The 26,323-nt window shown below is 39.9% G+C and overlaps 1 protein-coding gene across 2 annotated transcripts in view; it reads right to left on the reverse strand.

Moving 5' to 3' along the window:
* Nucleotides 1-351: 351 nt before the first annotated feature.
* The window catches only part of LOC124402962 (nuclear factor of activated T-cells, cytoplasmic 1-like), a 60,898-nt gene continuing 34,926 nt past the window's right edge, over nucleotides 352-26,323 (reverse strand). For both annotated transcript variants that reach the window (XM_046876445.1, XM_046876446.1), the window contains exons 8-10: nucleotides 26,035-26,167; nucleotides 19,023-19,631; nucleotides 352-977 (exon numbers count right to left, since the gene is read on the reverse strand). In XM_046876445.1, coding sequence (XP_046732401.1) covers nucleotides 922-977; nucleotides 19,023-19,631; nucleotides 26,035-26,167 — 798 coding nt within the window. In that variant the 3' untranslated portion in view covers nucleotides 352-921. The remainder of the gene's footprint in view (nucleotides 978-19,022; nucleotides 19,632-26,034; nucleotides 26,168-26,323) is intronic.

A 26,323-nucleotide genomic window follows, 5' to 3' on the forward strand; every position in this document is an offset into this window, starting at 1 on the left:
CTATATTCAGACATTTGCTAGTTTTCAGTCAGTAACTGAAGCCTAACTGGTTATAATGAGTCAAGGGATAGAGCCATGATCTCCAGGAAAGTGGTTAGTGAGCACTACCAGAGGAACAATTGCTTTTCTTTTACAGCTAGAATCCTGTGATTCTTGGTCGAACTTGGTGTAACTCCTTTGTTTCTTGTTATATTTCGGGAGTAGAAGCAGAATTTGGGAGGTAGTCCAATTGGTGGTCTGATTTCACCATGAGACCATGCACTGCACTGGAAATGATAAAGGTTCATTAAGGCATATATACAGCAAGCATATACCAACATCTTTATATGTATATGGTGTAAAAAAACAGTCTAAACACAGGTTTACTTTATTCACACATTTCCACACACATCTACACATTCCAGCCTTTCATATTTACTGTAAACAAATGAGAGACCAAAGTATAAAAAAAGGAAGAAGATGAACTGAAATTGCATCCCTGTTTTTTTTTTTTTTATTATTTTACATGCAGCAAGGCACTGCAGAACCTATCCGGCGTGACGAAACAGTCGGGACTGATTGCTACAAAATGTTGTTGGGACAGCGTTTGTCCTGGACACCAGCACGCACACATATGAAGAAGAGAAGGAGATGAAAGTCATCGCGAGATCTTTGTCGACCATAAGGAACAGTTCTTTTTTTTTTTTTAAGGCAAGAGCAAGAAGAAGAACAAGTACAACCAACAAATCAAATAGTCACTGCTTTCCACTGGTGCTTTTTTGTTTTACACCATTGAATTTTAAGGCCTTTCATGTGAAACATGACGTCATGTTGTCCACGTTAGAAGTTCCTCGAAATGCGAGAACTTGATTGTCCAATTGAGGGTGGCTTCAGAGGGAAGACATCTTGGTCCCTTCTTTCGTCAGGCATGTTCATGGCCATCTAGGAGTGACTGTGAGAGGAAGTGCAGGACAGGTCATTCCTGATTATCTCATTGACTGTGGAGACAGAAGGAAACAGAGACATGTTTTAAATTGAAATCGAAACAAGCTAAATTTAGTCAGTAGAGATGACAACATCATGGTTTAACCGTAACATTTACGGCATTTGGCACACGGCCTTTTCCAGAGTGACTTAAAACCGAGCAATTAAGGGTTAAGGGCCATGCACAAGGGCCGAGTAGTGGCAACTTGGTGTTGCTGGGATTTGAACTTGTGACCTTCTGATCCAGAGTACAATGCCTTTTTTAGTAATTGATACAACAATGTAAGAATTTTTAGAGGACATGGGACATGAAGATCTACACTAATTTCCGGTAGCAGTTCATCCACTGTATCTCGGTGAAATCTGATCTGGAAATTTCCTGCACTTGTGGGCCAATAGAAACCCAAAGGGTGGGACTAGGGTCTTACTGGTTTTCTGTTTAGATGAAAACATCACTACAAATCCAAACTGTAATTCTTCTGACTGGTCCCCTTTATGGTATGAGGAAACCATTCTAGCCTGCTGACCCTGATTTCTTCCTGGATGGCACCACCCTCATCTACTGACTGGCTTGATAAGAATAAGCAAAATAATAACGTAATAAATACTGAAAACTATATTAAGTGGTACTCTTGTATGGTCCGCATAACTTTCGGAGGTAGATCCAATGGGCTGAAATGAATGTTCAGCAGCCAAACATGGCCACTCCATAATGTTCAGCCACATGGTAACGTTTTGCTCATTTACAGAGGAGTGGGATGTGGTTTGTGGCAGATCTTTTGGCCAAGCTTAACGACAGAATACTCAAGAAGCCAAACTTGCACAATAGTACTTAAGCAATCCCAGACTGTAGTATTAAAGATATATTATTACTGTCAAATGATGTCAAACGTAGATTCTCGTTCACAAGCGCTTAGGAAGCACTGGACCGGCTTGCTGAAAGCACCCGCACATTTCCCATACGCTCAGACTTCAGAGTGGCCTTATCTCTGTGTTCTTTGGCTGGACTTGAGGAAGTGACTACACAGAGAGTCTGGCTGACCCCAAGTGATCCCTGATGACCCCTGAGATCATGGCTGTCTCTAAAGCGTGTTTGATGATACACTGACTCCACCAGTAGATGAACACAGGAAGATCTAGCTGTGCTCCACGCTACATAATCAGGGTGGATTATAACTCACGCCTTTATGATCACAGACCACCAGGATGCCTTATCAGCTCCTCCAGCAATGGTATACACACATGCACACACACACACACACACACACACACACATACACATACACACGCATACAAAAACACACATACGGATGCCCAGAACTCGTTTTCCTACATAAGGGAGTCCCAGTGGAAAAGTGCAGGCTGAGCCAACACCACTGGCTGTTTGTGCCCGCCACAGCTCGCAGCAAAACAGGCATTAACATGCCAAAACCATGTTCTTCATTGCACACAGTGGCAAAAAAAGTAGACCACAAACCAAGGGTCACAATTATGTGATCAAGCTGTAATGTCTGTACATATAAAACAAAAAAAGCCTCAGGTAACAAAAAAATTGTTAGGAGGGTTAAAAGAATTCTAAACGTAAAAACAAAGGGGTTTCTTGCAAAAAGGAAGAGTGCTCGTTTCCTTTTCAGTCTTGTCAGTCGCGTTAACGGTCGGGCTTTCTCTGAAAATTTTACACCTACACAGCAACCACAACATTGCTTTGTTTTGCTTTATCAACTAATACTTTCCATTTCCAAGCCATCAGCTTTTCCACTGTAACAAAAAAAAATGAAGCACAAGCTGGAAAAAAAAAGACTGATTTATACGAGCAAATATGTCCAGAGGCCTTTAATCAACCATCTGCCATTCAAAAAGCCACTGAAACAGGATGCTGTAAACTGTTAAACCTCAATTCTACCTATGCGGCTAATTATAGCTTTCTATTAATATGACCTGCCAGACTGTTGATTAACAAATACAGTACACACAAGAAATTGTAAAGTGAATTGTTTGTAATGGCAAAAGAAGGTAAACTGGTTGGATGTTGAGGTGTGGAATACACTCTTGGGATCAAGCCCACCTGATGCAATGCATTGTAATAATGTCAAGCATTAAAAAGTAACCAGTGGTTGCTTTAGACTTAGAACAAATACATGGGATGGGATAAGTTACTATGTAAAGAATCTACACAAAATGACCTGCACTGTTGAATTTAGTTAAAGAAATGATGTTCCCACCACCAGGCTTGATATCCACACAGTGTGGATAGTCTTTCTCTCTTGATTAACAGTTTTAGAGAGAAAAAACATTCTGTATTAAACGAATGAATAAATAAATAAATAATTATGTTGAGCTTTGGGTGTTTGAACGTAACACGAGAATCAACTGTGAAATAAATTGCATTGACATTTATTTCAAAAGGTAAAAGTCTTGGCATTACAGTATAGACCGTTAATTGTGATTCAATGTTATTAAAACCTTTAAGAATCTCTATTCAAAACCCGAAGACTAAGCCTGGCTGAGAAATAAACCAGTCTTGTTACCTAGCTATATTAATGGCTATATAGCTATAGTTATACAGTATATTATTATTGTTGTAAATATATCATTACCTTAACTGCACTAGATGTGAAACTATAGTATGTTTGAAATAAATTTTTTCATCTTAGCAACTGTAATGAAAATCATGTTGTTTGCTTTGATGTACCTCAGGGGTCTACCCTTGGACCATTTATCTTTTAAAATGTAATTTTAATTCCACTGTATCTGTCTAATATCTTCACATTATTATATTTTTAAGCTGCTAGACTAAAATTCAGATCACTTACACTGACACCAACAAAAGCAAGTGAGCAGGCATGGCTGGTTGCAGACGGAGTATTTCGAAGTGTGACAGAACACAGAAGGTGCTTTATTAAAACATGCATCTTCCCTGCAGTGCCCCAGCCTGGAATACGGGCACTGCCAACACACACACACACACACACACACACACACACACACACACACACACACACACACACACACACATATATATATACACGTGTGTTTGTGTATAGGGAGTACAGCCAACCCCTCCCTCCTGATTTTCCTTTTGGGTGTGGTCCTGTTAAAGGCATATTTTAATCTCATTCCCCATGCAGCGGATAGTTGAGTGGCAACTGACGTTCGCCGGTCTAAAAATACACAACGCAGGAATTCCGGCTTTGTGCTCTTTCACCAAACCGACAACCCGTATTGATATGACAATGTTTTCCTGTCAATACCTATGTGACGTCATTTCACAACTTTCCGTTATGGATTATTCATCGCTTGGGTACGGTGACGGAAAAAAAATTTGTAAAACCCGAGATAAAAATACCATAAGCGGTTACCAATCATCAATAGTTTCTAAGCAATCTTAAATTGTCTCTCTGTCATAATGTAGTTCTCTATATACTCATTGTGTGTTTGTTGTGTGGTTCTGTGTTCTGTGGTTACAGTTAGAAACCTGGTACAACCAGCTAAATCTGACTTGCTAGTTCTACCAAGCTAGCAAAACAATCAAATATGTAGCTAGATGTCATTCAAGAAACAGTACAAAAAAACAATTTTCTTATTTAGGATCTTCAGCTAAGCTGACTAGTGAGGACAGAGTGTTGTGTATGCAATAGAGGGCAGATAGTGATTTTTTCCGAGTGTGCTATATTGCCACTTGTGAGGTGGCATTATCAGCAGTTTGAAAAAATGTGGCTGGCTAAGATGTATGTCTTAGCATTTAAATGACTTGACCTTGAAAAGGCAACCCAACTTTGGTATGCAGCGTGTCTGGGCAATGAAGTAACTTTGACAGGACAGTTCAGCGATGTTCTATTTAAGAAAAAAACAACAGATCCTGCAGAAAGGTACTCCAGAACATCTAGTTATGCAATAGCTGAGCATTTGGTATCATAAATTTGACAAGTCCTCCAGTTAATGTCTGAAATTATTGTATTCGTATTATTACCATCAATGCTCACAATCAAAAAAGCAGGAAACCCTAAGTATGAGTGACTTCCAAAAGAGCGTGTTGTTTGGTGTGAGATGGATGGCCGTCATGCCTGAATGATCTTTAGCATGACATCTTATACTGTGACGATGAGCACGAGGGAAAACTAATTCCGGACCAGCTTTTTCAATCAGGTCTGATGAGTTCAGCAGCTAAGATGCTGACCCCCAGGCACGGGCCAGCGTTTGTAATAAATGAAGGATTCTATGATAATCAACCAGCACTATATGAAACTCTAACTAAAATTATTCTCTTGTCAATAATTTGCAAGGAAAATAACGAGTGTCAAGAACTGTCATTTTTACTCTCTTGACTGAATACCAAGTGCAATTCAACAACATGTTTCTGTCATGATTGCAATATCACAATATCCCGCTTTGAAATTGTATATGTTCAATAGGGCAGCTTTCACAGAAATGCTCTAACCTTGTTTAAACCGCCCGTGAAATTGATTTGGCAAAGGAAGCTTAACTCTGAATTTGATGCTGTAGGAGAAGGGCAATTGAATTTCCTGCTACATATTACTTATTGTTTCCCCACAATATCAAATCTGCTCTCGCTTTCAGCCGAAACGCTAATGGGCCATTCGCAGCCTCCCACGCGTGGAGTCGCGCCAGCTAGGGAGCTAGCATGCCAAGCTCCTGCCTTAACCCCATAGAGAAAGACATTAGAGGGGGTTAAGAAAGAATACAAACACACACATGCTGAAAAATTCCACTGGATCAGTCATTAGTCTACTGCAGTTATAAATACAGAAGGGAAAAAAACGTATACGGACGGCATGCCCCGTCAAGAAAAACTCGGCTGATTTGGAAAGCCTGATTTGGAAAGCCTGAGCTGGCCATGTGGAAGCATTCAGCTCAGAGGCTGACAGCAGGGGGACAGACAGAAGGAGGGAGAGTTTGTTTTAAAATGGCTTTGAATAAACTCTGGTGTGTTATTCACCAACCCCTGGCAGCAGCTGCCGAAACCCTTCAAATCCCCATTATGTCCCACTGTGAAAGAGACAGAGAGAGAGAGAGAAAAAGAGAGAGAGAGAGAGAGAGAGAGAGAGAGAGAGAGAGAGAGAGAGAGAGATTAAAGGAGTCTCTCCAGACTACTTCTACTTTTTGACAGCTGAGAGGCCTTGAGTCAGATGCATGGCCATACGGGTGGCATAGGAAGGCACCGTATGACCATTGAATAAACCTGGCTACCCCAGCTTGCTTCTAACAAACATATGAGATGTTCATACCAGTGGTTCTCATAGCATGGGCCATGAATCTCCAGGTACGCTGTAGGACTCTGGTTTTCTGTATCAACTTGGACTTTTCTCTAACAGATTGACAATTGTGCTTGGACTTGTCCACATCTTGGGCATTGGTTCTTCTAAATACGGTATTTGTCTCAAATGTTTATAGCTATAATGCCAATGTTGGTGCATGCACAAAGTTGCAAAATAAGTAATTCATTGTCCTAAAAAAAACATTGACTCCTAATTTTGGACTTTCATCTGGACCTCTTTAGACTCTGTCTTAACTATATCTTAGTCAGTCCTGGTCTTAAATTTGTGGCAGACTTGACTACTATCCTCAAGTGGCTATAAGAAAAAAATAGTAATGGGGTCTGAGTTACTTAAATTCATATTTATTATTGAGCTTGATAACTTGAAACGAGCGAATCTATTAAGCATGCTAACTCGGACGTTTTGGTGGAACCAGATCGAATATGAATGTGAAGAACTAATGTTCTTGGAAAAAATCTGATCTTAGGGGTCCATCTAATGTAACTTCTTGGCAAACTTCATTATTGGATAATTGGTAGGCAGATCGGTGAGTACTATATAAAATGTAATGGTTCCCCTTTAGAGAATAATGCATTCAAAATAGTTGAGCTACTGATAGAAAATGTAAAAGCATTTGCCAAAGGTTTATTCATATAAAATCTACAAAACCATAGATTGCTACAATCCATTGAAATTGACAATTTTGCTTGTAATGCTATGTCTCTAGGCATTTAGTGGACCCCCTGCTTCACAGCTTTATACACACACTTAAGACTCTTACACAATCCTTTATGTACTTCAGATGCAGTAGATAAAGCATTGAGCTTTGGCACTCCACCTGTTTGATAGAAGCTGATGCTGAAGTGTGAGTTCGGAGGCTCCCTTGAGCGTGATCAATTACAACTGTTGCCAGGGTGAGAGAGGAACCCCGAGGGATACGCGAGTCTACTCGACCCAGACAAGAGAGAAAGAAAAACAAACCCCCGCTGCCAGTGTGCCTCTGCCTACGCAGACCCAGAAAGGCACAGTTGCCAAAATTAGACGCTTAATCTAACAACAATGGCTGTTTGGATTGGCTCCGTTTTGAGGCAGGACCTCTTTTCCCTTTGATCCACCAAGCCTCCGTTTGTCTCCCTGCAGCTCTTGTTTTCTCCCCACCCCCTCCCTCCTCCTCATCTCTTTGCTATCTTCCTCCTCTCCTGCAATCACTTCCTTTCTGTCTCACGGGAGGCCAGGGTGTATGTGTCGGGTGGCATCCCCAAGGATGGTGTATGTGTGTGTGAGGAAGGGGTGTTTACATGGTTAGGCCTGCTCTCCAGTGCCCTAATCAGAGATGTGCAGAAATGATTTACAATTTGCTCTGCTGCACACACATTTCCTGAAGCACAACAAGGATTTGGCTAAATGCAAAAACCATGACTACCTTTCATGCCTAGTTGGCCTATTACATCATCATGGGGTGCATGGGGCAACACTGTGAGCACAGATGTTTTAACCCCAATAAAAGTGCACAACGTCTGCATTTGTGCAAATCCAGGACAAATGTTCTTCACTCATCTGATAAGAAACGTTTGACAAATTAGAGCTGGACAGCCGAGCTGCAAAGAGAGGTTCGTCATCTCACATTCAGATATTGTGGGAAAAAAAAGGGCAGGCGCATATTGAAACAATTACGCCTGTATTTAACGGGATTTCTAACATCGGCATTTGTACGCTGCATCACCTGTTTCCTGTCAGTCTTGATGTCAGATTTAAAATCGCTTTCAAGTTTTCCTCCTTATATAAAAGACATATATACAGGCTGTCATTGGGGTGTCCAAAAGGATTACATCAGCGTGCACTTTATTGGTCTCTGACCATCACATGGAGAGCAATCAGGAGAACGTTTTTTAACCATTACCTTCATTCCATGTCAATTCCATCATGTCTCAAAAAAGAGAATTTGTGACTTCCGTTTCTGAACTCTTGCAATGTGACCTTTATTTATAAAGAATAGAGCTGAAAGTGAGATGTTAGCAGAGCTAATCTTATAATACTGTTCACTAGTTAGCGCTAGAGTTTCTTTTAAGCATCTTTTAAACCTTAATGGTGTAAAGTATTTAAATAAATGTACTTTGTTACTGTACTTATGTAATTTTTTGGCTACTTTTCTAGTTTTACTGATTATCTGAGTAAGCAAATTTTACTCTCTACTCAACAACATAATCATAATTCATTATATGGTATGTATTTTTTACTCCTCTATAATTTCATTGACAATGACCATTGCTAATTAAATTATGCATGGCAGCTTTATCTGTACTTGTTTTTAAATCTGCTCTTAAAACTTGATTTTGATTTTATATTTATATTATTTTCTATTTTTGATGTATCTGTGATGCTTATTTCAGTTATTTATTTTATGTTTTTTGTTGATTGTTTAGATTTGATTTTTATTTCAAATTGTAATAAAAGCACTTTGAGATGCAACTTTTAAAGGTGCAATATAAAATAAAATAAATAAAATAAATAATAATAATTAAGGTATAACACTCCCCTACCTGCATCTGCTGCCTGTGAGCGAATCATTTGCACTGCTGGTCTCATTTTCAGTCCAAAAAGAGCTCGAATTATTTCCAAAAACTGTAAGAACCCGCTTTCATTGAAGTTGACTAAAAATATTGGCCCTCTCTGAGACTGAGAGGTGCATCAAATCACAGTCAGCTCTGAATATTTGTTTTTATATTTAATTTTTTTCTTTAAATGTTAATGGATCTTCTACTTTTGACATGATACTGTAATTTTAGTTACATTTTTAGTTTAATTGAAGATTAACAGAATCATTTTGAAAGATTGCTTTACTACTTTGGCTTGATGAAGATCCCACTGTGTTGATCTTGGTTAATGCAGTGTTGACTTTTCACTAACATGTGTATTGATGTTGAGAATGTTGTCCAAAATGAGTCAAATAATCAAGTACTGTTCAAATCTAATACTCAAAAACTTTTACTCAAGTCATATTGAAATTGGTGACTTTTTTAAACTTGTAATGGAGTAAGTTATCACTACTTTTGCTAAATTGTGATTTTCAGGTACTATTTACATCTCTGTCAAACCTACACTTTTTAGGTTTAGCGGAATACAACCTGCAATATAAACAATATTTATTGAATGGGACCCAAAAACGCTTTCAATTTTGAGGTGGTGGAACATATAACAGAAAAAAATTATAATGAGAATCTTGCCGAATCAGTACAGTCAAGGTTTTTTAAAAAGGTTGGCATATTTCAAACGCATCTGCTAGTGTTTCCCCATCCCTTTAAATCCCATCCCTCTTGTGCTGGCTTTTCCACTCCATGGTCCCATCCACCCCTTTTTAGGAATTCTTTAAATGCTTCTATGGCTCCTACATCTGGACGCTCTGAAATACCCATTAAGCAATATACAACGATCAGAATTCACTAGAGTCCATTGAGCATCTCCTCCAAGTCTTACACACACACACACACACACACACACACCATGCGTACTGAGATTTAAAAAAAACATACACAGCACAGACATATTCATAACTCATACAGAAGAGACGCAGTAGTAGACGCAATTCTCTCATGTCCAAACACATACAGCATGGATGCAGCGTGCATAAATCACAACCGTGCATTCAGCAATGCGGTTTCGTCACCTTTATATCACTTCACGTTCCAGGGCTCTCGTCGTCTGAGAACCTTAGCAGGGGCAGTGAGTGTGATTCCAGTAAAAGTCCTGCAGGTTTAACATAAACACCAATGATAAGCCTCAAAGCACACAACGTCCCTCACCGGTCTGATTTCCCTGCAACGACTGCAGTGCTGGTAACTTCCATGAGGACAAAGATGGAGAATTGCGAATAACCACTCAAAATTCAGTTAATTGACAATGCGGATGAGGACGTGGGTCTGATTTTCTGCATTAATAGGGTTTGAAATAGGAATGTATGCTATGAATTTACATTTTATTCCAAATATACAATAGTCCATATCTGCTGTTAAAATAACCTCTACTCTTCTGGGAAGATGTTGCACTAGATTCTGTTGGCTCATTCAGTCATAATATCGTTAGTAATGTCAGGTACTGATGTAGGTGATGTGAGAAGATCTGGGGTGCAGTCAGTTTTCTAGTTTATCCCAAAGGTGTTCAATAGGCTTGGAGCTCCACTTAAGATCTTCCACTGTAACCCATGTAAAGCATATCTCCATGGAACTAGCTTTGTGCACAGGATCATTGTCATGCTAGATCAGCTTTGGGTTTCCTAGTTCAAGTGAAGGAAAAATTGCTACCACATCCAAATACCCCTATACAATTTTAGCAAAGTTTGGGGAAAAAACACATTTGGACTTCGTTTCATACTGTATATACTGTACATACTGTTTTGTATAATATTGCCACTCTTGGGGTCCTTGAACAAGGCCCTTAACCCTCTGTGCTCCAGGGACGCTGCTACATGGCTGACCCTGCGCCGTGACCCCAGCAATTTTACTGTGCTGTAAAATACATGCGACAAGTATAAAATCCGTCCGTCCATCCATCCATCTATCTGTCTGTCTGTCAGTCCGTCCGTCCGTCCGTCCGGTCGTATCTTACTGTATATAATTTTTTCTATACCACAGCGATTTTCCACAGTTCTTTTTTCTTTTATATTAAAGTGCAAAGAGCCAAACCTTCATCCATTATGTTTTTATAAATAAACTAATTCCTGTTAGCACTACTACTCTGGTTCCCGTGAAAGGTTTAATTTGAAGAAATGCCATTATTTGAATTGACAATTTTCAAAATTTGGATTTGATCATAAAAAAAAAAAAAAACAATGATCTTATCCCATGAAATGCAAACACTATTGGGGAAAAAAAACAGGACAACCATGAAAATTTTGAATGACGCTTAAATTCTTCCTCATGATTGTGGCCCGACTCGTAAATATAGCTCATTTCTGTCTATAGCACGGTAGAGTTGCATGAGGAATGATCCCGGCTCGAAATAAAAGTAATCCATATTCACTGAGTTATTAGTTACGTAAGTGGAAACGAGATGAAGTACAACATATGTGCGGCGGACACTTTTACGAGTCTAAGGCTTGAATGGGATTTGAAACACGCCATGATTCACGAGGGAGCCCGAATACTGCAAACGAGTGCTGTTCGAAGCCACTGAACTGAAGCGCACTCACTCCATCTACTACAGGAATGAAAAAGGAGTATGTACACATGTTACTTCCTTTCATTATAGGAGTTTCTGCCTGGGTACCTCAGATGGAGTCAGTAGTAGGACACGCTGAGTATAAAATAAGGTGTTTAAGAACCGTGCCTTCTTATCTAAGTTCACCTGCTATTTAAAAGTTGTCTCATCCTTTTTTTCCATCCAAGCGAAATGAATCAGATATAAAAGCAGGTGGAAATCCCACGTCTCTTGTACGCAGTTTGAAGCCAGAGCTCAGATCCCCCCCACACACACACTTTTTCCTATCAGTCTGCCTGCCATTTTTTTGACCATATGTGTGATTAAGTGTGTCTGCGTGTCTTTGTGTTGTCTAGATAACGCTGTTTCGTGTGTCCATATCGGTCTTTTCTTTCTCTATCTGCGTCCCATGATTGCTCTGTAAGTCTTGGTGAGCTTGTGGCCAAGAGCTCTAACTCTCTCATTCTGGCTAAGAGATGATGAAGGAAAGAAAGGCAATAAATTGAGCCGTGAAAATTCCTTCCGCTCTGTTTCGGGGCCCCACATTTAGAGATCTCGGTAGGGACGTACTGTGTGTGGTTCTTTCTACTGAAATCGAGAAACAGCCAGATGCGGGAGCTACGGGGAAAAATGTATTTATTTTTTTTCCGTTTATGACGCTTTCCTTCTTGGGCTTTCTTTGTGAAGAGAGAGAGAGCGAGAGAGAGAGAGAGAGAGAGAGAAAAAGAAAGAAAGCAAAGAGGGACGGATGCAGGCCAAGATCAGCAAAGTGCCTGGTTTCCCTCAACCTTGCAGCTTGCAGGAGCTTCGCCTGTTGACATCCTTCACCACGGGACACTTTCACGCACTGACAGTAAACGGGAAAAGTGATCAAATGTGAATTTCGATTGTTTTAAAATGCAATGTGGCACAATTATTTATAATTACTTACAATTACTATAAATAGTGAATGAAGCTTTAAAGTGTGTGGTGCGCTAAAAAACCCCAACAGGGTGAATTCAGGCTGTAAATTCAAGTGTGACCTGATTATCCAGCCAAGCCGCAACTCTCAAACCCCCTCCCAGGAGCGCAGAAGTACCAACACACAAACCTCACCACATAAACTCACGCCACACACCGATCCTGCATCCTCCCTCTGTGACAGGAGCCAAGATCAAATGGTTTTAGTTTGAAACTTTAATACTTAATAACGCAGGAGGAATCATTCACGCATCCAGTGCTTTGAGCCTGCTATATTTTGACCAGAGAATTAAAGAACACCGTGACGACCTTAAAAAAATAAATCAGGTTTTAATCGCAAGGTTTCCTCATCAGACATAAAAAAAAGGCAATTTGTTTAGACAGTGACGTCGTTACACACCAGACGGATTCCAATGGAGTGACTCGAGCACAGAGATAATGACGGAGCGGCTGCAACTGGACCGCTCGGAATGAGACGGATGAGCCGGGCCACAGAAACGAGCCTCACGCGACAGAAAGAGAAGGCTATGAGATCAGAGCGAACATTGGGAGACTGTTAACATCATCATGAAGCACTTTAGTCCTCCGATGACTTCAAAGACCCAGAATGCAACCACTGACTGAGACTTTCAGCAAGTCTTTATCATGCTGTTGGGTCCAGTACAAAATGAGAACAGCCTCCAACAACAGAGATTGTGAGATATAATCCGTTTGGTAGCGCTTACTACATGGAAAATATTCATAAATCCAAAGAACTGCACTTGAAATTCAAGTGTCAGGATGTCCGAACTGCAAAGCAGCTGTAATATTTATCACTGATTATGTAATGAAGGCATTATTTAAACAATAAAACATGGCATGATGTGTTATAGGGAACTAATTGGGGAAAAAGGCATGTCCTGAAATGTTTATTAGATAGATAGATAGATAGATAGATAGATAGATAGATAGATAGATAGATAGATAGATAGATAGATAGACAGACAGACAGACAGACAGACAGACAGACAGATAGATAGATAGATAGATTAGGGTAAGAATAATTAACACAGAATAATTAAAAGAGACATAAAATTAGCAAAAGTTTTGTATCATTAATGAAAAAGAAGCTGGACCCAGACATTTGGAGACCAGACTGATCTGATTACTAGATGTTGTGGAGTAGATGGAGCAGATTATGGTCTCAATTGATCACAATTTAATCGATAAATAAAGAGCAATTGACTTACTTCAGTCTAGAAGCTGCCTTAGTCCATAATAACCTTCAATCATCTAATGAACAATTGCAACACTGCTTTTCATGATGACTATTTCCATATTTACGCAAGCTCCATGCTATAAAAAAATACTGTGAAGGACTGTATTTGTTTCATTTCCTGTCTCTGACATGGATGTTAGTACAACCAGAAATGAATCAGGTCATAAATTGTAGAGTGTTTGTCCATAGCCCATAATAACAAAAGCAGACGTTTGAGGAAATGTAACCTAAAGCACTACTGGCTTTGTATGTTTATTGGATTAGATTTACATTTCCAATGACTGAAATCGCCTCAACAAATCATGAAATGTGCTGTTCTTGACAGTCTGGTTGCCTTCCTAGCCATCTAACTAACCCCAAAAGCCCTCTGTGGCCACTGTTTTGGTCTTTGGTAATTGTCGGAAAAAATAACGTAGCTTCCCAGCGGTTTGCTTATCTTCACGTTTCGTAATCCAAAAACATTGCAACTACAAAAAAACAAACAAACAAAAAAAACCTTTAACCCCAAACTGAGTCCTCTTTGGTAATGAATAATAAAGAAAACCCTTGTGTTTTACCTGTCGATAAAGGCTACGGGCCCTGTGCCAGAAAAGCCCCAATTCCTGTTCTATTAACTCCGCCCTCTTACACCAAGCCACAGAGGTCAAAGTTTGCACGCTGTAAAAGCTTGAATCCTTGCCTCGGGCCATGTCTCAAGCTCCCTGCAGACGCTCTAGACCTGGTTATTCCCAAAATGTTTGTGACCTCCACCCCTTTAATGCAAGACTTAACCCCATCCCAAAGCGCTATGCTACAAAGTTAGCGACTCAGCAATTTTCAGCACGGGCCGGACGCACTCTCAATCATCATTAGAGGTTCGAATGGAGTCCTGCTGCCCCGGGCTTGCTGCCAGAACGCGTCAAAGTTTCCATGAGGGAAGCCGCAAGTCGGGGAGGGAGAACGGGGGGGCCAGAGGGATCCTCTGTAATTTAAGACCCTTGCTCCATTAGGAGAGACTAAAAGAAGTAGAGATGAAGAGGGAGTCTGCGAAAGTGCACAACTTGGCCAGAGGAATAGTTCAAGTACCGTCAGACTTATTAAAATTTATGATCATCTCTCAGTGTTAAAAAAGCAAAAGGATCATGGATACATTCACCTTACCAGGTCAAACCAACCCGAAGCTGCTTTGTGGTACCTGACCGGCTGTCATATGCCGTCTTAGATCAGATCCATATCCGTACCATGAGGCATAAACAAGGAAACCATGTAGCTTTTTCTCAATGAGATGTACAATGAAGCTATTGATATAAATGCAGACTGTAAGGGTTGAGGGGTGACCCCGAATAGTCAAAGATTTGATGCTTCGATAGGAGGAGCCTGATTCGACCATTAATCTCACAGTCAAATCTTTGCATTGCTACGATCCCTGGATCATGCCATTTTATTTATATGGGGGTGCTCAATGTCTGTTTTGTTCCCAATACGTTAATATACAGCCTATTATGATAATGCTGTAATCAAAAATGTGAAAAGAAAGAAACTTTAAAAAAATATTTTTAATGTGTGTGAATAAATCTGTACTTACATTTTTTATTTTTTGGTGCATCAATGTTGCGCTGTACTTGGAGCGCGCTCGTACAGGCGATCTATTTAATTTGATTTGCCGGCATATGAAATGCAAATCCTGTCTACAGAGTGGTCTTTCCGCAGTTGTTTGTAAATGTTGTTTGGTTTATCAATCCAAAATGAATTTTATACATTGTCTTCAATATATTTATGTGATTCTGTACATTGTGGCTTTATAATGTTATGAGGAATTGTTTTACGATTTCATGGTGTCAAGTTCGTCATCGCGACTCCCCCTGACACATACACGTGATTCGACTATCAGACGACTATAGGCAAGACTCGACAAATCTGTAGTACAGCTGGAGTGAATCTGACACCCTGATTAGTCCTGGTCACATGACCAGAACCTCGTCAGATCCCGAAAACCCGAACTACAAAAGACATGGATTCAAAATTAGCCACCCATTTTGAAAACCTAAAAACGGCAAAATTGATAGTAAGTCAGTGAGTGCATGCAAGCCCACACATCTGATGGGCATGAAGTCACTCCTGTCCCACTGGCAACTCGTCCAGCTTTTTATTGCTTAATTAGTAAAGAAAAACGAGCCTGATGCAAATCCTCACACCCCTGTTTTTTAAATGCTCCCTAAAGTTTTTTACTTCTTGTGCCACATGCATTGTAAACTGCTGTGAATATGAAAGGGAATGACCCAATGAAAACTGTTATTGGACGCTGCCCAGTTTGGAGACCGCATTCTGGATTACGCAAGTACTAGACATAGCGAGGAAAAAAATAAAAAAAGGGAGACAAAGAAGTATGTTTTTGATTTCAAGTAGCAGTGAAAAATGTTCCCTGCGTCCTCAGTGCCTTGGCTTTGGACCTACCAACCTTCAACACTTGAGTGGATAAGAGCTTGTTTATTTGGATCCTTTCAGCGAAGAAGCTACCGCGTTCGGTGTGCTGAACCCTGCAAGAAGTTCAGATAGGGAAAATCGAGAGCAGCGAAGATAACGTGTACTTTCGCTTCTGAACATCTTGTCCTCTCTAAGAGTCAGCAACAGCGCTGAGTGGTGGGCAATTTTAAAGGCTTTGCACACCCACCCAAACACACACACACACACACACACACACACACACACACACACACAAACACACAAACACACACACACCACACTACCTCAGATTCCCTTGCTAGACTCAAATCCAGCTGTTGAGAAGACTAATTTCTCGGGGGTTCACTTGCCAGGAGGTCTAATGAGCCCAAAGGAGGGGGTTCAGAGCGTCGGTCTGAACCGCCGCACCAGCATTGTTTATTTCATTTCTCGTTTGAAAGCAAGGGAGAGCGAGCAGATTCCTTCAGAGGATGCAGTTACCACCACACACTTACCGGGACTCCAGCAGCTAACCACAGACGCTTATTCAAGCATTAGAGCGTGCAATATGGCGGCCCCGATCGAGCTTTTTCTTTCTATTTTTTTCTTTTTTTCATGAGGCGAGATCTGGAGGCCCCCTGGCCGATCGATACGCCTTCCTGCAGCTCACTTAATGCAAGCGTAATCGCAGGCCGAATGCATTTGGAGGCGAAGCGACCGAAGATGAGGTACAGGGTGAAACGTAGAAAATGAGGTTATGGGTGTTTTTTTTTAAGTGGAAATCCGGAATACTTTCACATTGAGCCGAGTCATATTAGGTAAAACGATCCAATAACGGCCTTTCATAGCATATTGAACCGAGCTTAAGTTTCAGCTCTATTCGCTTAATGCCACTGTAGCTCACAACACACGAATAAATATGTCCTTTGGCATTACGGACTTTACACGTGATGAAGTTACATTCGATATCCGCGAGGTTATTCAATTTCTTCTTGTTTCCTGCCACGTAAAGAATATCAGCATGGATCAGCCTGATGCCGGCAGATGATAAACTCTAGCTGAGTGTGAATTGACATGACTTTCAAAGTGTCACATCTGACCATGTTTGAAGTCATTAACAGGGCTGATGACAAATAGATGACCTCGGCTCCCTCCGTGCTGTTTATTTATGAGCTAAGGATGTGGTGATGACAGATTTAGTGAAAGCTACGCTCTAACTCAATTTCTGCTCAGCCCCTAAATACCCCCCACCCACACAAGCAGACGTACACACACACACACACACACACACACACACACACACACACACACACACACACACACACTAACAGGCAGCTCTAATCTTCCTTTCACTTCTTTCACTATTAAAAATAAAAGGATGTTGTTTATGACTAGAGCTGGAACCACTGAATTCCCATATAAACCAATATTATGTTTAGGGTACATCAGTTTCGAGAAAATACTGTGTTAGAGCTTTCTTTCATTTTCACCTGGTACTGGATGTAAAATCTGTGGTGGATTGTGAGGTGAATTAAAGAGGCCCATGATTTTGTTAAGCAAGTCTGATGTCTTATCCAGTAACCCATACTGTACAGGAGCGAATACATAATGCCAACTTAAATCTAATATGAAAAAATACAAATAAATGAATACAAATCAAAAGCTTTATAGCTAGAAACATTTTGCCAAATTATCTCAGGTAATTATGTGAGAAATACCGGGAGCTCTCACGGCCAAACATTTGATGGCCTCTTGAGCCTTGATGGGCAAGGTGCCAGGGGGCCCCCCAAGGCCCCCCAGGCTCCCTTGATGACGCCAACTCAAAGCTGGGAAGCTCCACAGGGAGGCTGAGAGAAAACAAGGGCCCACAAATCCAATTCTGGAAAAAAAACGGTGGCCTCAGGAAACCCCTACCCATTGTTTTGTTTCCTTCATTAGGGCTCGTGTCAACAGTCTGGGCTCGCGGCACGTGTGCCTCTGTTTTCGCTCGGCCGCTCCCAGCCAGACCCCTGACCCCGGCGTGTTTGGACAGATTGTTTGAAATCCCGCTGTGCTAATTTACTGCTGTCGCGTTAACGGGTGTATTCGCAACTCCCCTATCTACGTACACACACGTGTCGATCCACCTGCAGCTGGTGGAGACCAAATAAACAATGTGTAACAGGTTTTAATATATTCCACTATGGGAATGGGTAAGATTTGTGTGGTAAACAACAAATGCTTACACGTGAATACGACACCAGTTCTTTTTTAAATCTCTTGCACCCCAGTTTGATCACCAACAGGAGCTTATCATGATATAGGGATATTTGGGAATTTGAATAAAATTAGAGCTCATTTTAATCTAAAAGCACAATTTGGTTTGAATCTGCAAACTCTTCACAAGTAATGGTGGGAATTTCAGAAAGAAATATCTGATAGGACACAGATAGCAAAGATCATTAAGCCAAACTAGGAGACAAAGAACACTCTAAAAAAAAACACATTCAGGATAGGACTTGTCTGATGTGTTTTTTCATGTAAGATAGATATCCTAGCTACTAATTCATTGAATGTGGTAAATCTTGAAGAATATTGCTTTGCTAAATTATTGATTCAAAACTAGTTTAGCCAACAAACTAATACATCTGTAGCTCAACTCCTTAACTTGGCTGCCCCCAACTTCCTATCGCGCTGGGATATTTTTCAAATGTTCACTGTACTTTATGGGTATATGAGACAGCAAAGACTTTCTTTTACCACTTGGTAAGCCAAACATTACCACACCACACCAAACTTTAGGTTTGTTGGCATCTCCTGTAGAGGTCTGTGCTAGACTAAACCCTCTATTTGGTTTACCCCTTAGCAAGAGGTGTCACATTACGCAGGTCCTCACTTTTGGTTTAAGAATCACTTTTCAGCCAATATAGATGACATGTTTATGATAGAAGAATTATGGTTTTGTAACCTACCATCATCCAGATACATTTGGTCGAGCTCTTGCGGTTCTTGTTTGATGGTAACAGGCAATGCAGAAGAAGCATGATCGTCTGCTAACAGTGTAGGTGGGCTTCCTCTGGGCTGGGCGGAACTAAAGGTGACCAGATAAGGACTTTCAGCTGTAGCCCCAGGCGTTGAGGGATGAGAGGTTGGAGAGGAAGAGGGACTACTGTTGGGGTAGAGGGGGTGGTATGAGGGGCTGCCAAGGTGTGGACTACCCTGAGGGGGGTGTATGCCAAGAGAGCTAGGGTCAGGAGAGCTAGGCAGTGCCAGCCCGTGGTGGCTAGAAGGATCCTGCATGGATGCCATACCTCCAGACATGGTGGATTGTGTAGGGCTGTTGCTCAGGCACTTAGGATAGGGTACAGGTGACAGGTCTTGAAGCTTAGGGCTGGAGCTAGGGGTAGAGCATAGCATGGGAGTGGGGCGAGGTGCACAGGGGGCATAACTGGCCACCATGCAGGGCTCTGGGTCTTCCAAAGGCATCATGGTAGGCAGTCTCTGCTGGCTGAAGTAGGGATTTGTGTGTATGGACATCCGAGACTCATAGTCATCAGCCGGCTCTGTCTTTATCATCGGAACTGCAAGAGAAAGGGGGGACGGGCAAAGTGAGCGAGACCTTGGACAAGTAAGTAAGTAGCTAAAGGAAAAACCATAGAAGTGAGTAAGTAGGAAAGATGGCAAGTGTGAAAAGGATACCATCTAAAACCAAATCAACTGTTCAGAATGAGAGCTGGAGAGCTCTACTGTTATAACACAGGACACAAAACAGCAAGAAGAAACAGTGAGTCATCAGGGATAACTTCACAGCTGGCCCTAATACTGAAATTCTCTTTAGACTGGTCTCCAGCTCTAATGTGAGATTCAAAAATGCATTGAAAGCTGCTGCATTACTTTTAGATCCCATGGGCTCTACTTTGCATAACCAAATGTCTTAAAAGAGAAGAAAAAATAATGAATGAAAAAATGAAAATGATTTACTTTTGATTAGGCACTTAGAGCTGATTGAGTGAGTCCGCTCAGCATGTGGTTACCGAGACTTGGGAGAAAGAAAGCTGAAGGAGGTCCACTGCACAACCACTTCAAATCTGATAACCTCTCATTTGTTTCCACAGTACACTGTTTCACTTAAATGCAGGCTATTATTTCTAACTTGCACATTAATTTTTGGTTTAAAGGCTGACATATTTTCGCATTTCCACTCCGTAAACAAAACGGAACGACTTAAATAATAGTTTCAGTAAGTGAAAAATGACACAGACAACTTTCTGCACAATGCCTGAGAATTTAATGAGCTTTTTGCTCCACACTGGACTACTGAATGTAAAAAATGATGGACAGATTAACATTGTTACTTATTATCCCCAGATATCAAAATGTAGAAACCTTAAAAGCATACCGAAGTCAACTTGGCTAGGCAACATCTCTAATAAACCTGAGCAAGACTAACTTGTGCCTCGGTTGTTAGTTTTTTTTAACGAAACGGTTCTTTCACACCCGTGATCCCCAGCGCACCACGGATTTACGTCATTGCTGTCTGCTCTAAGTGGCGTGGGAGTGCTGTGGGCGTCCCCGGACACCCTGCCTGGTGCGAGTCAGCTGCTCCCATGATTTCCAGCTCTCCCTAAGCACTTCCTCTGGAGACTACACCTACCAGCCCTGGCCTTGCTGTTGTTTGGTGCATCTGGAGTGAGCCTCCTTCGCCTTAAGTCACCTTGGGATATAATATGTTCATTTTTCTTGCTTTTTTACGGAGGACTGGCATACTCAACAGTATGCAATACACTGCAGAAAAAATGCAATGGCAAAATGTCTATGGTGGTCAAAACACCAAAAAGAATCAACTTGGGTAGTTCCATTCAATTCAGTAGATTGGTGGAGAAAAGTATTTAAATCTGATAAATATCTGGTGTTAATAAAACCAATTTCAGGGCTAATTGTATTTCAAATCAAACCCAAGGCCAGCACTTAATCTCCTTTAAAGAAACCAGCCCCTCTGTTCTTTCATTTTTATTAGGGAAATCAGTCTCAGCTACAGTCTTAATAATTGAATCCGATCACGAACTAAAACTGCGCATAGACTATGCATAGTCAAAGATCTACTTTTCTTTCATTACCATCCTATATTTCTTTTTATGATAAAGGCATCTGCCAAATGTAAAAAAAATGATCTGTGGCCACAAAGTATTTGTTCATATATATTTATATTTTAATATATTGTTATTTATGAGCATAAAATGTGTAAAACATGAGCGTATAATGTGTTTAAAAGTACTAGCAAATAACTGAAATACTTATGCTGTCTGACAGTTTTGCAGTTTGAGACAGAAGGAAAGGACGAAGGAGTCTCCGTGTGACACAGGTGACTCTTAATTACGTCACGAGAGCCTAGTCATAATTACAAGCCCCCTGGCAGGAGCAATCTGGTGGCCAATATGGACCAGTTGGTTGTGTCTGTCACCGGCCCAAAACCGTGCCAACTCCTGCCCTGCCAGCGCTAGTTCCAGTTCCACACAATCACGACAACCAGCATGTTCCCTCAAAACTGGCAAACTATCAGTCCCTGTACTTGGACGGCAACTTACGCGCCTCGTACGCGACAGAATGTCTCGATTTTGAAAGATCATCAAGGTGAAATAAAGGAGACGTGTCTTTAAATTTTTGTTTTTTTGCTTGCCGTCTGCAGGAAAAACGTCTGTCCTGCTGTCCTCTGTGAATAGACAAAGTGGACACTGTACTCTATGTATGAGACGGTCAGTTTGGTCCTGGAAAAATGGACCCTGTGAGTGTGTGTTGTGTTCTGGGTGTTATGCCACACACAGAGAGTTGGTTTTATGGTACTTAGTCATGTTTTGGTTGCTGGAGAAAGCCACAACTGGCTGAAACATCTGAAGAGTTGCACAACGAGAGGTCAACGAGCTTCCACTGACATGTCATGTGTTTGAGTTTAAGCTCTGTGTTCTGTTCTCTGTTCACAGACGTCCCATTGAAGGCCATGGTCATTTCATTTCAATTTTTTTAATATAGCTAATGTTTCCTGTCTTTATTTTAGTTATTATACTCACTTATAATATTCATAGAAAAAACATATATGCATGTGTAAGGGAATACAATTGCATTCTGTTTATTATCATTTTTTATCTGATAAATTCTTTCCTTTTTTTTTTCTTCAAGGCCAAATAAATAAATATTTAAACAAACAAACAAATAAAATAGCAATTTAAAAAAAAAAAATTGTAAAATTTGTAATAAAGCATTTATATACTGTATATACTGACTTTTATTTAGATAAACTGAATTGTTGAATTATATATTGCTGATTTTTATAAAGCATTTATATATATATATATATATATATATATATATATATATATATATATATATATATATATATATATATATATTTGGATAATTCTGTAAAATCTCTAAACTGATTAAAAGATTTTCATTTTAGAGTTTTCCATGCAAACTGAATGTCTGGAACCTTCTCTGACTTCTCCAGACTTTCCCAGATTTCCTTTCATTTCCATACTTTCCCAAACGTCTTCTCCACGACTGCACAAACCCCCTTTTTTCCTCCTTTTAAAATGACCTCAACATCATCTCTGTGATTTATATTTGAGTAATAAAAGTTCTTTTTAGGAACACCCCCCCTCTTTTTTTTATAATATTGTTCCAATTATAGTCACAACATTAAAAGAAATAAAGTAAACCTAAGATGCACTGTCCTTGTAATAAACACCAGCCTTCGAACAAGTCCATGCTGAACTGTAGAGGCTGCTGCTGTTTGGGCTATTAATAGAAGTTGATATTGTGAAGGAATCGTTGTTGTGCTTGTTAAAAATAAAAGGGATTCCGAGAAGCAACGGCTGAAGTGGGCTTTCCTCTGTTCCAGCCCTTTTTTTTGCCCTGTGTTTTATGTGGTTAGAGAGAATGTGTCTTATTTGGAAGACGTGAACAAGACGCTGCGTCACGACTTCGCACACGAGAGAGTTGCTGGAAGTGTGATTGGAAAAGTGACGCTCACATCGGGAGCAAGCGAACTGCACTCGCACACACACACACACACACACACACACACACACACACACACACACACACACACACACACACACATACTGATTCAGCCAATTCAAACACACACACACACATGGGCATACACACAAAACCCACATTCCTAATACTTCTTTCATGCATGGAAAGTGAGAGTTTTACAGTATTGAATTTATCTCTCCTATATTTCATTTTTATACCATTCTGAAGCATTTTTATAATAAAATATATGAAACCCATTTCAAAGAAACTGCCAGACATTATACCACCTAATAAAAAAAAACATATTTAACAGTAAATGAGGTGAGAAAATATAGTTCTTCTTCTTCTATATACAGCAGTGAGCGAGTCAATCATCATAAAACACACACACACACACACACACACACACACACACACACACACACACACACACACACACAAATAAACACACACACACACACACACACACACACACACACACACACACACACACAGACACAGGCATAAGTAGATGTTAAACATGGCAGATAGAGCTGAGATAAAATTAAAAAAAGGTCCAAAAGTGTTAATCTTGATAAAATGGAACAAAGTGTGAACAGACTCCGAGTGTTATTTTTCCGTCATGTTCATAATTTTTTTGCAAAGGGGGAAATCCCTTAGTCGCTCAGAACTGTATCACTAAGATGTGATGTTAACTTCAACACAGGAATTGTTATGTAAGTTTGATCAGATTTGTGAAGCAGAAATGATTGTTGATCTAAAGTGGTACAGAAAAATCAGGACTTACATACATTTGGGAGGAATGGTTTGCTTTCCATAATAATAGAATGAAGAAAAGAAAGAAAACAAGACATTTTGTTTGTTCAGTGATACAGATAATGAATCATCTCAAGTAAAATAAATTAAATAAAAATCATTCATATATATATATATATATATATATATATATATATATATATATATATATATATATATATATATATATATATATATATATAAATAAATAAATAAATAAATAAATAAATGGATAAATAATATTTTACAAAATATATTACATATTTGTTTATTAATTATTTATCATTTATTTTAAAATCAGTTAATGGCTAAATGCTGAATTAGATTGTATATTACATCAAATTCATGTAGCAAATTGGAATTTAATTAATTTTTGCAAATAAACTCTAATATATATATATATATATATATATATATATATATATATATATATATATATATATATATATATATATATATATATATATATATATATATATATTTCTTTTTTTTTTTTCCAACTTAACAACCCAGGCATGGAGTGTGAAAACTTTTGCACTCAACCTTGTGCATAAGAAGAGGCAGGAAATCCTGTTTGTTCACACACATGCACACACACACACACACACACACACACACAAAATCATGGTTTATGAATTGCATGCATTTATTTTACATACTGCCTCGAGTAGGAGCGCTGGCAGCGAGTGAGAGTGTTTGTTGGCTTCTGTTTTTCGTCCTGATTGGTTCCCTAAAGGTGTGCAACTTTTCAAAATAAGTTTGATGCCCTGTGATGCCCTGTGATGGCTTGATGTTCCCATATATGCCTCTTGTTAAAAAACAGTACTGAAGACAAACGAATGAATGGTATATGCATTATGGTATTAACATTTGTTTGTCATATTGTGGGTTCTCACTGAATTTGTTCCAATATCCTCTCTGTGTGTTTCCTAGGCTACACACAGACCTCCTGATCTTGCCTGCTTTACACGCCTGGATTTTCTGTTTGTCTGACTGTGATTTAACCTCTGGTTTTAAAGTTATGAATTTAGCCAGAATCAGACACGCTCACGCGACAGACCAACTGAGGAATAGCACAATGAAAGGAATCCTTTTTAGGAAAGTTGGAGTCTGACGGCGGAACGCCTGACCTTCTGGTCACTCCTGAGGTCCCACTAACCCACTGTCTGTCTGTGGAAACTTATTAGTCATAGCATTGGCTAAACTGTGCTAGCCCCAAAAAAACCTGGCTCTTAACCTTTAAAATCCCTAGCTCGTCAAATTTTATGTCGCTTTGAATAAAACACATCTGTGCATGCAATAAATATGCAGTAACTCGAGTTATCATCGAGCAGTAACGCATATTGTACGTGCCACTAAATATGTATCAAGACAAACTGTCCTGAATGACGTTGAGTTTGTCACTAAAAGATCCTGGCCTTGATCAGAATAGTATCATGGTCATGGTTGGATCTGTTAGCATGTTGCCACGCATATTTGATTTGTGTTTACAGGACGTATAGTACGTCAGATGAATGGAAAGTGATGGTTATTTTCAATACCTCCCACAGACCGCAGCCTGTTTGTGTCGTCCTTCCGCTTTTTAAAGAATGTGCAGCTAATTTTAGAGGCGGTTTTCACACTTAGTGGCTTTCATATGTGTGTGTGTGTATGTGTGTGTGTGTGTGTGTGTGTGTGTGTATACTTTTTTTCATGCCCTACACTATAGCGTGCGTGAGACGTTCTTTATGAGAAACATCAACAACCGCAATTGTGCTTGAAGTGGTAGCAGGAGCAATTCACACGAGCTCAGCAGGAAGTGATGACAAGCTTTGTTGGCCTTCTCTCTCATTTACGCCGTCACACACACACACACACACACACATGCACAAGTACGCACAATTACACACAGGGAAAAAAACATTAAATCCTATTACTTTTTACTGTTTAGCACTGCAGTCATAAAATGTGTGCATTTGGAATGTGTACAGTGCAATCACATAATGTTTCCAGAATCTTCTACCTCAGTAGAAAGAAAATAAAGAGCAATCTTACAAAATAAAGTGAAGTTCTAGAGTCTCGGAAACTTGGTTCGGATGACAAGGGTGCTAAACCAAGGAATGACAAGAGGAGGAATCAGGAAAAAGAAGACATGTATGGGTTTTAATTTTTTACCGTTGCATGGCAGGTAGGTAAAGCGCTGATACTGGCTCCTCTTCCTTTTGCCATTGCAGACGTAGAAGCTAACAGGCACAGCGCTGGATATCCTCTGATTGCGATAAGGAGGGATCTCCACCACCAGCGAAGTCTGTTATGACAAAAATGTACAGTTTATATTCATTATAAAATGAAGTGAAGTGAAATAAAAGTGTTTTGTTTGAAAGGATGAACAGCGAATGCGAATTATAGCCTTTCTTACTTTCACTCAGAGTTCCGATTGAAAGAATTTATTCACAAATATCAA

This window comes from Silurus meridionalis, chromosome 20, assembly GCF_014805685.1.
Source record: "Silurus meridionalis isolate SWU-2019-XX chromosome 20, ASM1480568v1, whole genome shotgun sequence".
Classification (NCBI taxonomy): domain Eukaryota; kingdom Metazoa; phylum Chordata; class Actinopteri; order Siluriformes; family Siluridae; genus Silurus; species Silurus meridionalis.